The 13,022-nt window shown below is 44.3% G+C and overlaps 1 protein-coding gene across 2 annotated transcripts in view; it reads right to left on the bottom strand.

The window, feature by feature from the left end:
* Positions 1–11,301, bottom strand: part of LOC141776836 (TSC22 domain family protein 2-like) — a 25,335-nt gene extending 14,034 nt beyond the window's left edge. Inside the window, exons 1-2 of one of the 2 annotated variants that reach the window (XM_074650654.1) lie at positions 9,116–11,301; positions 102–176 (exon numbers count right to left, since the gene is read on the bottom strand). In XM_074650654.1, coding sequence (XP_074506755.1) covers positions 102–176; positions 9,116–10,935 — 1,895 coding nt within the window. In that variant the 5' untranslated portion in view covers positions 10,936–11,301. The remainder of the gene's footprint in view (positions 1–101; positions 177–9,115) is intronic. The other variant, XM_074650655.1, reaches the window with a different exon arrangement.
* Between the last annotated feature and the right edge of the window lie 1,721 nt (positions 11,302–13,022).

The raw sequence follows: 13,022 nt of genomic DNA, 5'->3' as shown, positions 1-13,022 counted from the left end.
CCATGCATGTGGAGGAAGCAAAGCTCGCTGCTACTGAACACTGCACACATGTTGTTGCACTCTCGCAGGCCTGTCCAGTCCAATCCAGTATAGTACTGTACCTATCAATGTGGGCCTTTGAGTCCCTTATTCTGCTGCCAGACTGGAAGGCCTGGTAGAAAGCCTTGGAGGGGTTCCTGTGTCAACCACATTCGGGGAAAGAAGAGAGAAGAGACAGAGATAGGGAGGAGTTGAAACAGTGAAAACAGACTGACGTTCTGATTCCTAGAAATGTATTCTTACGTAACTTCATTCCTCCTCAGACAACTCCCTCGCTCGTATCGTGCAGTTGACTTGGCTGGAGAAAAGGCTTAGTAGCTTTCAGTAAAACATATGGGACATTTGAAAAGAATAACGCCGAAAACACACACCCAGAGCAGTGCTGAAGTGCGGCCTCCGAGATCAGCGGAAAAGGGAGTCTTGACCTCAATGCAGGAATGTATGTTAAAGGTGCTTCGTGAACTTTAAGCGCCTCCCTCAGGCCATTTCCCTACGGTATGGTGGCCATCACTCATGCTTAGGTTGTTTGTTTCCTCACAACTAAACACACACGGCTGAAAACTCCTCCTCAGTTGTGTTGAGAAATTGCCAGTTCATTAATAAAGCTGAAATTTGTTGCCTTATTACATTGTGGAGCTTTACGATTACCTCCTATGCTCCTGGTGGTTCCCGGCTACGAGTACACTGTGTCCTATGCCATGGGATGCATATTCGGGAAAAGGAAAGGAAATCCCCACTCTGACCCCTACACACACACACACACACACTTGCGCACACACACACATTTAATCTACTCCAGGCTTGTGCCTCTCAAATCTAACTTTTTCACTACCACATTCACACAAATGCACTCTGGCATGAGCATATGCACACATACGCAACTACACACACAGAGGAGCAAGCCAGCGCAGGCAGAGTTACACACACACACACACACACAGGAATGAGGAGTTTCTTTACAGCATGTGCGTGAATGTTATAGCAGCCAAGGCTCTTTTCCTAGAAATCCCTGGCACACTAACTCCCTTTGTCACATTACCTCATGACTAAACACTCTCACAAACCTCCCCCCTATGCCTCTGCTTAATTTTACTTCGCGGGCAACGGCCCTAGAAAAACCTACACAGATGCACGCGTGCGGCGAGCACACACCTCCGCAGAAAACTGCAGAGCTCTGTGCGAGCCAGCTATCGGCTGTAAACCGTCGAGGTCAGATGACTCGGAGTTCGGCCATCTCTTCGCGAATGAGGCAAGAACCGGAGGAGTCATCATTCCTTGTTTTCAAGTAGCAAACACTCGGCTCTCAATGGCTCTCTTTGTGACTTTAAAATCTAACATGTCAATATCCATTTATGAAAGCCCCTCTTTGTAAACCAACTAGTCAATGTGTTGAGCAGTGGTGCAAGCGCCGGCCCCATAAACCCAGAGTATGGCGTGTAAGAAGGATAAAAAGACAAGGGAGTGACCTAGCAGATACAGTATGTATACAAAGGAGCAAACTCGTCTTTGCATTCTCTCTCAAAGCACATAAGCTAACCTGACACAAAAAAACGATGGTTTCACATGCTCAGGCTTTGCCCGATAGTGCCCCAAAGCAAATGTATGACCTGGCAGCAGACTAAAATAACCTTTCGGGCGCATTCTTGCTGGTTGATGTCACACATCTAGCCGGAGCACGACACATGGTTTTTCCTTCAATGTTGCGGGCGCTTGCAAACCAGCGGCCGCATCAAAGGTTAACTTTCACGCCGTTGAACCTCTTAATAATCTTGCCAACTCATTGAGCACGAGAAAAACCACACAGTGGCCTTAAGTGACGAGTGCAAAAAGTGCAAAAATGGGAGAGAGAGAGCAAAGAGCGAAAGGAAAGTACACAGAAAACAAAAGTGTTATAATAGAGTTTTACTTCTGCGTCGAGGTGTTGTGGAGGCGTCATGCATTTTGGCTCCACCCCCATGTTTCCAGTGCCAGTAGAGTAGTGATAGAGAGCGAGCTAGCAAGGCCGATTCCAGTGCAAACCCTGGCCATTCAAACGAGTGTAGCTTTATTGTGTTGGGGCACAGGAAAGAAGGCTGACAAAGTGGGGGTAGCAGAAGACAGACAGGTAGGTCAGGGGGTGCAAAGGGGGAGGTTCGAGAACGGTGTTGAAAGCTCTCACTGTTGGTGCTCATGAGGCTTCAGGTTCTCTGCACCATCCATCCATCTGCCACACAGCAAAAGTAGGTCAAAACTATTTAGATTCCAGCTGCCCACTGGGAGTTTCTTTCAGCAGGTTTTGGGTTGTAGACGAGGGACATGGGAGTACAGGGAGGACCTAGAGCCATTGTATGATTACAGCATGGCCACCGGGGGACATTGGAAGCTTGGATGCTAACATCCCACTAGCATAGGTTAGTGACCGGACATCCAGGAACGTTGAATCTAGTTCAACTTTTTGATCCTGGGCTGCAGCTCTCCAAAAAAAAAAGTCCCTTCTTCCACGGTACTTCCAAGAACTCACTCGGTGTGGAAACGGGTCAAGCTGCTTTATTGTGTGCAGAATGCAGTGAGGCTACAAGCAAGCACTGTTTGTTTGCAGTATAAAAAGGATTTATATATTTGTATACCAGGATTTTTGTTTTCACTGAAAAGCGAACAACAGTTATGCAGCCAACTTCCCAAAACTAAAACACGAGAGAGATAATGAAAGAAACTGTGTGAGCAGGACAGGAAGTGAGAGACGCTAAACTGAAACTTATTTGACAATTCTTTCATTGATGTAATGTATTAAAAAGGGTTCCCCAAAAAATTTTGTTGGGGAGTATTACTGTATGTGAAAAGTTGTATAAAGCCTTTTGTGGTTCAAGAGGGAGTTGTGTGAAATCTGATAAATTTCCTAAAGTGATGTCACTCAAGGACTTACATTTTTAAGTAGATGTTTACATGAAAATAACTGATAGTACAAAAATAGTTAAAGGTGCAGTGTGTAGGATTTGGCAGCATCTAGCGGTGAGGTTGCAGATTGCAACCAACTTAAACTTCTACCGTGTGCCAAGCGTGTAGGAGAACTACGGTGGCTTACACCAAAACATTAAATGGCTCTCTCAGAGCCAGTGTTTTGTTAGTCCTTTCTGGGCTACTGTAGAAACATGGCGGCCGGCTCCGTGAAGAGGCCCCGCTCCGTATGTAGATATAAACGGCTCATTCTAAGGTAACGAAAACACGACGATTGTTATTTTCAGGTGATTTATACACTAAAGAAAACATACTTATTCATGATATTATATTTAATTTCTGCCAATAGATCCCCCTAAATGTCACACACTGTTGCTTTAAATAACTATAAATAAATAATTTAAAAAATCATGTACCATGAAAATAATTATAAGTGTCTGCCTAACTGGTGAAAAGCCAGAAGTAGGCTACAAAATAGCTGAAAAGTGAGTCTCTGTAATCCTTCTAGTTACTTAAGTACCACTTTCCAAAAACAAGATAACAAGCATATTCTCAGCTCGGCTTATCTGCAGCACAGTACAGCACATCCCCAGTTACACAAGCCTTTAAAAACCTTGGACTGCAGTTGGTGACGTTCTTTTCTGCTTGTCAGAACAATGGAGGGCCTCCATACCTGGGGTGGGTTGGGGTGGAGGTGATGACTGAAGCGAAGCCTACAGACTTACAGGCTAGTAGCATCAGCCAAACCAGAACAATACATCTTTCTTTGAAAATATCTCTAAGGCTGAGAGAGAGCAGGGGTCACGAGGATGAACAACTTCACTTGTGTAGACAGAAACATACAAAATACACAGTTCATGGCAGGAGCAGAAGATTAATTATTACACTCAGTTGCCACTAGAGATGTTGCGATACCATTTTTTCCTTCCCGATACTGATTCCAATACCTGAACTTGCGGTATCGGCCGAATCCCGAGCACTGTTCCGATGCAAGTGTGATAAAAAAAATATATATATAGTTATTATTATTTACTACTGACCATGTATGGTGGTGATATGATTACTATCTTTGTTGTATGGCCTCGCTCAGGTTAAACTATTTGTAAAACATGAAAAAATACATACAGAGAATGAATGCAATAGAACTTTCTTTTATCATTCAATAACATAAATTAATAATTAAAAATAAATTAAAAATATGTTATTATATAATATATAAATAATAAATTAATAATAATAATATATAGAATATAAAATAATCTTGTTAAATAAGCAGATTTTTTTCTGGGTTAATAAATTATGTTGTGTTATCAGTGCATAGACTGGAGTACTCGCCGATACCCGATCCCGAATTTTGAGCAGTATCAGACGCATTTCCGATACTGGTACTAGTATCAGAAAACAACTCTAGTTGCCGCTTTATTAGGTCTAATACAACAGTCCCATAACAAGTCCTTCCTTTACCAATATTATAGTGTTTTATAGTGAGATGTTTATTCTACTTTATGACCATTTTGGGGGCTGTAGTTTGTGGTGCTGTTACTCATTATACTGAGAAGTATTAGAAAAAACACCTTTCAGTATGACGCAGCTTCCACAAAAAGACAATCATTACAGTGTACAGTTATAGGCAACTGTATTGCTCCTTTAGAGATACTAGATGAGGTGCTGCAGAGCTAAAAAAGTACAGTATTACAGCATGAATGATGGATTACTATTGAGGCCAAAGATGTCCCAAAAAAAAAAAGAAAAAAAAGAAAAGTGAGGCACTCTGGATAAAATGTGCCCGCCAAATGTCATATGATATGACCAGAGAGCCCCAGTGCGGAAGCGGCAGAGGAGAGAGAGAGCTAAGGAATATTAAATGAATAGAAGGTGGAGAGAGCAGTGTGAGGGACTCGGACTGAAAACAGGATACGGCAGTAAAGCATAGGTCACAGAGGGGAGGGAAAGACCCCATGTTGTCTCTCTGTGTCACACATACACCCACACTTCTTCCACCATGACTAAAAATGAGTCAGCCGTTTAAAGCTGCAGTGGGTAGAAATGGAGCAAACATGATTAAAAAAAAGTTATTTTTATAAAACGGTAACTATATCCTGTCAGTGCATGAGATAGGTAATCAGAAAAAAAATCACGTTTCCTCCAGTGCTGGTATCGGCATCTGCAGGATTTCACAGACCGGAGGAAAACAACTAATCAGAGCCGAGCTGGAGCCTGCCGTCTCTGAGCAGCTGTCAATCACTTACAAACGGCGATCAAACGGTCAAACTAGGCAGCGCTGATCAAATATGAGTCAATATTCTGTTACTGTAATGCCTATTTCTCACCTCAAATGTTTTCAGAAACATCTTGTAGTGTACTGTTTAGCTGTAAAATGAGAACATTTGAGACATGGCAGCCATGTTGAGAAGAGTTGAGGAAATACCAAGCACCGCCCACCAGCCGGAGCACAGCCAATAGGAACGCTCTCTCTCTCTGAAATGACCTGTGATTGGCCAAAGTCTCCCGTCCCAGGCTAGATTTTTTAAAGCCTGAAAACAGAGCCATGAGGAGGTGCAGAAGTCTAGTTATCTATCAGAACACTTGAATTACAATATGCTGAGAGGTTATTATGGAATTGTTGCCCAATGATCCCAAAAATATTCTGTCTACTGCCACTTTAATGGTGAATTTGTTGAAAAGTAATGCCCCAGTTCCTCAGCGAGCGGCCCCAAACCCCCAACATGGATACTTCTTGTGCACACATAACCAAGCTGAGTCGACCCATCCCCTTTTACAGACACACCCCTCATCCACCCACACGGACACAGTCTCTCAATTCATGTCGGCAGTAACTTGCTCCACTACGTCCCTCCCCTCTCCTATACCTCCTAAATCCAATTTTACATAAGCGCTGTCATTACGTGAGGGACAATAAGCCATACCTCCCCAGCACGACTTCAATTACACACAGAGACTACAGAAGCAATACATTTATGCAAATGATCACCGCAAAATAGAAGCAACTCCTCTGCGAGTGCAACAAAGACGGTGTGACAGTCCACCAGTGTTATTTTACGCCTTCAGTAGTTGGAAGCCATCTGGGAAACATTAAGCTGAGCGAATCATATTCTCAAGTATGAGAACAACATCTTCAATCTGTAGTCTGTATCTGCTTTAATTGCTTGCAGGGAAAACTACAGGGGTGGAGGAAGATAGGGACAAACATGTGAGGGCTATACCAAATGGCCGAGAGAGGTTTTCCAGGTTGTGCAAGCTTGTGGAAAGTCGACAACACGCAGTCAGAACTGTGCGCATGTACAATAGCTTTCAGTGTTGTGCAGATTCTACATATTAGGTACTGAAGCAGTTCATTTGAGGAGAAGATGGGAGTGTTTTTGTTGTGTGGGGCAGTAAGAGACAAAATAAACAGTGCAGTGGAAATGTAGAAATGAAGCAAGAGACTAAATAAAGCTTGGGGGCGAGGGGGTGTACCAAGCATAGCTAAAATGCCTGGTGAAGTGAGGCACAACAAGTTTCACTCTGCAGCTTCCTCCACCTCTTCAACATACCACAGTCGCTGCTACAGAGTAATGTCATTCAGCACTTCATCTGTACATGAACAACTGTCATGCCATGTCTGTCAGTCCATCAGTGGGGTAGTAGGTACAAAGCAGCGATCGCACTGATGCTGCACCAAAAAACAAACAAACCAGCTCTGAATGACTGCTGCAACATGCGTGTGGGTTTGACCACGTCCAAAGGCCTTAAAACATACAGCTCACATTGTATTGCAAAAGAAAAGGGCCAACAAGCCCAGTTGGTTGACACACCCCACTGTCAGGTCTCTTATCGGCAGAATAGGGGCACAGTGGAAAGACCACTGCTCAATGTCTGATAGGGCTTACAGCTGTCGTAAGAGGCTCCTGCTCTTATCAGCCTGGGAGCTGGGTCCTCTCACGAGCAATACATAGGTACTCCAAAAACACACCGCCTGTTGCATTGTCACAAACCTAAATAAAGTTGTAAATGGCGTGAAGGTATATCTAAAGTAATTTGGCCTGTTATTACAAATCAACAAAGAGATCATGTTTCATAAGTTATAATTATCTGACCCAAGTGCTTGAATAGTATTTTTTTTTTCTTTTTTTAAGTACTTCCTGAAAAACAACTTTTGTGCTTTTTAAGGACTAAAATAACTCCAGAAACTTTCGAACTGTGAGGCAGGAGAGTTGAAGGGTGGGCACGGAGAAAGAGACGTGAGGCAAAGACAGTGGGTGCTATTTAGTACGCTAAAACAGTATGTGAGATATTTAGTATGTCCGAAACCTTAGTATGAAACCAATAGTACGCAAATTGCATAGTATTTCCGATGAAATGTTACGGTATGCAACGCTGGACACTACAGCAGCATAAATGTCCCACAATGCAATGCGGCAGTAATGAAAACGTTCATAACGGACAGCTCTGTAACATCAATAACGCTTCAATTTCACTGTAAGTTAAGGCGTAATATACATTTTTAATTAATTCAGACTTTGATTCTCACAAACTGCGTTGTCGTCACATGAAGTTGGCATGGATTACCATGGTAACACGTCTCCAACCGGCAAGGAGGCTCTCAGGAAGTGACGACCTAAATTACAGTTCAGTTCGATAAGATACTACTGTTTATTCACACAAAAGTATGTTGAACGATAGTACACCTGTTCAGTGTGTAGTGCATAGTGCATAGTATGCGATTTCGGACGAAGCCGATGCATGAGGTGAAAGGGACAGCTACATCACGTGTTCTTAAAAACAGGATTTTTAAGGGGGTAAAATGAATACAATGACAGTTGTCTCTGCATGCATGGGTGCATTACAAACAGGAACTGCATGCATGGGTGCATTGCTCACAGGAACTGCTAATAGCTAATTCGGCATGCTTTTAATGGTGCCAATTTGCCATAATGTAAACAAACACAGGCTAAGAAACATTAATATTAACCGTTCACGATGCACTACCGACACATCATATAGGTGTGTGCAAAGCCACTTAACAATTGAGGTTTGGTCGGCCGATGGCACAGAAAATAAAAAAATAATAAACTTGTGATCTAAGACTGATAAGTGTAAACTTCCCTAAAGTGCATGGCACACTCAAACACTGTTTAACAAACTGTACGCCCACGTGAAGAAAAAAGTAGTGCCAGTGTTCTGCAGTCTGCATACCCTGTCTGGTCTGGCGTATCTGCAAGACTGTAAATGGAAACCACCGAGATTTCAGGCACACTATCATTTCCGCTCCCGTGTGCCACCTACTACAAGTGAAACTGAGCACTAAAGCTCAGGAATTAAGAAACAGATTACTTTTGCAAAGGAATTTTAGACATACACTTTCAGAGGATATCATGATCTCCGATTTGCCTGAGAGAATCATCACGTTTTTAGGATTGTGCAACCTGAAGGCCAACACTGTAAAATCCACTGTAAACATACTCCAGAGGAGAGCCCGATGGGGTTTTGAGTGGAAACCGTGATATCATAAATGTGGCAACACAAAATCAAACACTATGTTTGTATTGGGAAGTATTTTCCGGAGAAGGAACTAACTTATTAAAAAAAGGTTGAGCATGCAGCACATTTAGCAAGTGGCCAGGAGTAGCCTGAAGCTAAATAGAAAGCTGAGTGCACAGTGGCAATTAGCAACACATCTTTGAATGATTGCAGCCAAGGCCATCACCTCAGACACTGTCCTGTGGGGTGATAGCTAAAGAGAGGGGAAAAGGAGGTTGGTGACCTGCAACGAAATGCTTCCACACACAAAAAAACACACGACGAATCATGGTATTACAGGAGTCATGTGCATGTTTAACAAGTTGTTGCCTGTGCAGTGGAAGCCATGGATGTTCACCTTCTTACTACTAGGCCCTAATGAGAAACATTAAATTTCCTTCCTGTGTGCCACCTCTCTCTTCCGTCTACGCCCTCCCTCCATACCTCCCTGAAACAAAGGGGGGAACCCGGTTGATCTGAAACACTAAATGACCAACGCTGCCTTCTTGTGATCATAACACATGGCCAGATACGCCTGCTATAACAAGCTTCTCTCCTACTGTACACGGAGACAGTTATGTGAGTGTTGAAGTTGTGCATATTAAGATCTAGAGACGGTTACCTGTCCCCTTCCACGTCGACAGGTATGTGGATTCCAAACAGGCTGTTGACAGTGGGAGTGGCGAGCTGCAGGCTCTCAGGCATGAGGGGCTTCACCGGTTCCTTCCCAGAGACGACAGGAAACTGTGCGTTGACGAGACCCTCCAACTTCCCTCCACCAAAACCACCACCCTCCATGTGTCCAAATCCAGCTGCTGGGAGGCCCTGCATCCCCAAAGCCACTAGAGTCCTGCTGTGGGGTATCTGACCTAGAGGCAAACTGGAGGTCGTCACATTTGGCATGGCTGCACTGGAGGCACTGGGCACGGCGGCGGGCACAGTGGCGGGCACACTGGAGCTCGCCGCGATGGCAGGCACGTTTTGTACACCGGAGGATGTAGGGTGGAGGCCGTGGGGTTGAGGCTGTCCGGCGGCAGCGTACGGACCCACAGCCTGCTGCTGCAAAGCGGATCCACCGACCAGCATGGAGCCTCCGACGCCTCCCATTCCTCCGGTCTGCTGCTGCAAGAGGCCCGGAACCGTCGGCTGACCGGTAGGTACGGATCCCCCTCCGGCTCCTGCAACGTCTCCAACCTGACTTGGCACAGAAGCTCCTCCGGAGGCTGGAGGCAACCCCGAAGCGTGTCCTAGTCCCACAGGCTGTGGTCCTGCAGAGAGGCTGGACTGGCCAGTGGAGAGCCCCGGCTGCATGGAAGAGGGCTGCTGATAGTACTCCGTATGGTTCTGTAGAAGTCCAGAAGACTGGCTGGTCAGGTGGTGACCCATAGGAAGCTGCTGCTGCTGCTGCTGGGGAGGGTAAGCGACGGGCTGGGCCGAAGGAGGCATGATGGGGGACTTCTGTATGTGGACGACAGATTGAGGCAGGCCGTTCTGTCCGACGGGCAGCCCGCTCTGGGGCGCAGAAGGCTGCAGACCTCCCACCGTCGGCTTGCCGCCGGAGAAAGCGCTCTGCGTGGCCGACCCACTGCCACCCTGTTGCCGGGCACCGTAGTTTTGATGGTGGATCTGCGGCTGCTGCTGCGGTGGCATCTCCACCGAATGCATGCGGGACGAAGGCAGAGAAGCATCCGCCACAGAACCCAAGCCCTGACCCGAGTGCGTCGCCGGGGCCACCACGGATCCTCCCGTGTGCCCGATCCCACTGTCTCTGTCCGCAGGAGGGTCCAGTGTTGTTGTTGTTGTTGCACTGGCATGCCTAATGCTATCTACAGTCCTACTGATGGCGGAGCCCTCGGAGTCCTTCTCGTAGAACTCTGTACACGTCCACCGGCCTCTTCGGAAGGGTTCTCCGGTACCATGGTCGAGTTTGATGACCCGGAAGCGTGAAGTGCAACCCACCGTGGAGGTGGCAGGAGGAGGAGCTGGACTGGTCAGTGCAGCAGGTTGGGATGTGTTTACTGAGGCTGCTGGAGCAGACTGCTGCTGCTGCATGGCCCCAGGTTGAGTATTAAGGGGTACACCTGGCTGCTGACCACCTTGAGCTGAGCCAGACACTCCCACCTTTCGAAACTCCCCCATGGAGCTGCTTGACAACTGACCAGCTTGATGAGGTATGTGTGACGGTGCCATAACAACAACACTGCTCGCCTCCGGCTCTCCAACGTTATTCAACGCTTCTTCAGACGAACTCCTGTCGTCGCACGCAGGCTCGTACTCAGCCCGCGACATGTCGTATATCTCCGACGACACATCTTCCGTCCGGGACTCGTCCGGGTCGTCCAGACTCTCCGTGTCATCGGCGGCTCCTATAGCCGCCACCTGGGCCTGAGTCACACTAGTGATCTGAAAGCAGCTCTTCTTCTTGGCCGGCATTTTCGACATCTTGTGACAGAGCACTGATTCTCCCAAGTAGTCCTCCGTACGGCTTGATGTTTATATATCCTCCGTCAGAACCTATTTTACTTAGCTTTAGCTAATCAAGATGAATCTACGCCATCCTCTCTTCCTCTCTCGATCTCCTGTTGCGTTTCATGAGCTCATAACGACACACTTCTTCGTTGTCGGTCTTGTCCAGCAATGCGGCTTCTCTAGAGATCAGCAGGATCTGACGCGGATCTGTCAGTCCAGAGCCGGCCTGCTACTAGTCCCGGTTGTACAGTTGTGAAACAGGCCGATGTCGCAGAGTGTGTATCCCAGCTGCAGGACCTACTTTAGGCTGAGGAGGGCCCAGCAGCAGCCCTCCACTCTCTCTCTCTCTCTCTCTCTCTGAAGCTAGCTAGCAAGTGAAGCCAACTGGCTGCTGCACACTCCCCCTACGTCGGAACAAGTCTGCGAGACATCTTCAGGAAAGAACAGTCCTTTTGTGTCCACTCACCTCAAGCAGCTCAAAGTCACTCGGTGGCGACACTTACTCTGATAGCTAATGAAGATCGAGAGAGGAAAACAACGCTGTTAAAATCCACGCTTTTAAAACAAAATGAGGATCTAAACAGCGCCGACAGTTTCACCTCCCTCACTCAGTCACTCCTGACAAGATGGCTATGTTGTATGCAGCCGCGCTGCATGGTGGGTAGGCAGCGTGCGCAAGGATTAGTACGTAAGAGGCGTTCGAGAATCCCCCCCCCGTTCTCATGCTGCCTTCAGGACACCGTCGGAAAAAAAGTACACTTTCACATGTAATCATATTTAGTCAATTCAATTCACTGTGCTTTATTGGCATGACTGTTAGGTGAACAATATTGCCAAAGCTACAATTCAATAATAATGATAATAATAATAAAAAGAGCAAAATAAAAACAGAAACATATATATAAAAGTAAACTTACACAGGTAATCACAATACAACTGAGAAAAGTGAACATTTTCTTAGATAATATAGACGTTTTCATCCCAACCAAATCTCTGTATAGTCTTTAGTCATATTGATAATTTAGTCAATTCAATATGCTTTATTGGCATGACTGTTAGGTGAACAATATTAACAAAGCGTCAATACAATAATAATAATAATAAAAAAAGAACCAATTAAAAACAAAAACATATATATATATATATATATATATATATATACAATTCATTAAGCAAATTACAATATACAGATATTTAAAAAGAAGATGATAATCACAAAACAACAGAGAAATGTATTTATTGCTGTTTATTTATTTATTTATTGGTTACTTAATATTTATTCTGTATTAGTCTATCTCCCTATTTTTTCTGTAAAGAATAATGCAAATTTGTGGATATTTGATTTTGGGTATAAGAATAATGTATGCATGGTCGGATGCTGTGTATTGTATGTATGTATATATGTCTATATATATGTAAATATATGTATATGTGGTATGCAGTGTGCGCATGTAGTGCAATGTGTGGTATATGTGTGTGTATGTGTATGTATATGGGTATGTATGTGTATGTATGTATATATTGCATGTTGTATTGCATGTGCATATTGTATACTATAAATTGTATATTATAAATAATAATTTGCACATATAAGAAAAGATAACAAATAGTCAGTATGATTAAGATAAATATGTAAGTAATGAATAGGTATTGTGATTAAGTTATATTATAAGTAATGAATTGGTATTCTGGATTGATAACAAATTTGTATTTTGATAAGGATAATTATATCAGTAATTCATTTATATTTCTGTATGACACAGATTAAAGGTAATAATTAGGACCAAATACATTTATTATTAAATATAATTAAATTTTCTCTGGTTGCAGATGCTCACATTTGTCGCTTTTCTCAATTCGTTTCATTGTCAATTAAATACTTATAAATAAATAAATAAATAAGAAAACTGGATGCCTGTCACAATTTCTCAGAACCTAAATTGACGTCTTGTCTGACTATAATCTGTCTATACCACCCCGTTCCTCCCACTTTCTGTGTCTTTTTATGTTGGAATAACTACCTGACCCCAGACTTGCTGTGTGGTGATTTAATTAAAACA

The sequence above is a fragment of the Sebastes fasciatus genome, chromosome 11 (genome assembly GCF_043250625.1).
Source record: "Sebastes fasciatus isolate fSebFas1 chromosome 11, fSebFas1.pri, whole genome shotgun sequence".
NCBI classification, from domain to species: Eukaryota; Metazoa; Chordata; class Actinopteri; order Perciformes; family Sebastidae; genus Sebastes; species Sebastes fasciatus.
Note: the sequence above shows the minus strand (reverse complement) of the source record. Positions and strands in the feature narration are given on the sequence as shown.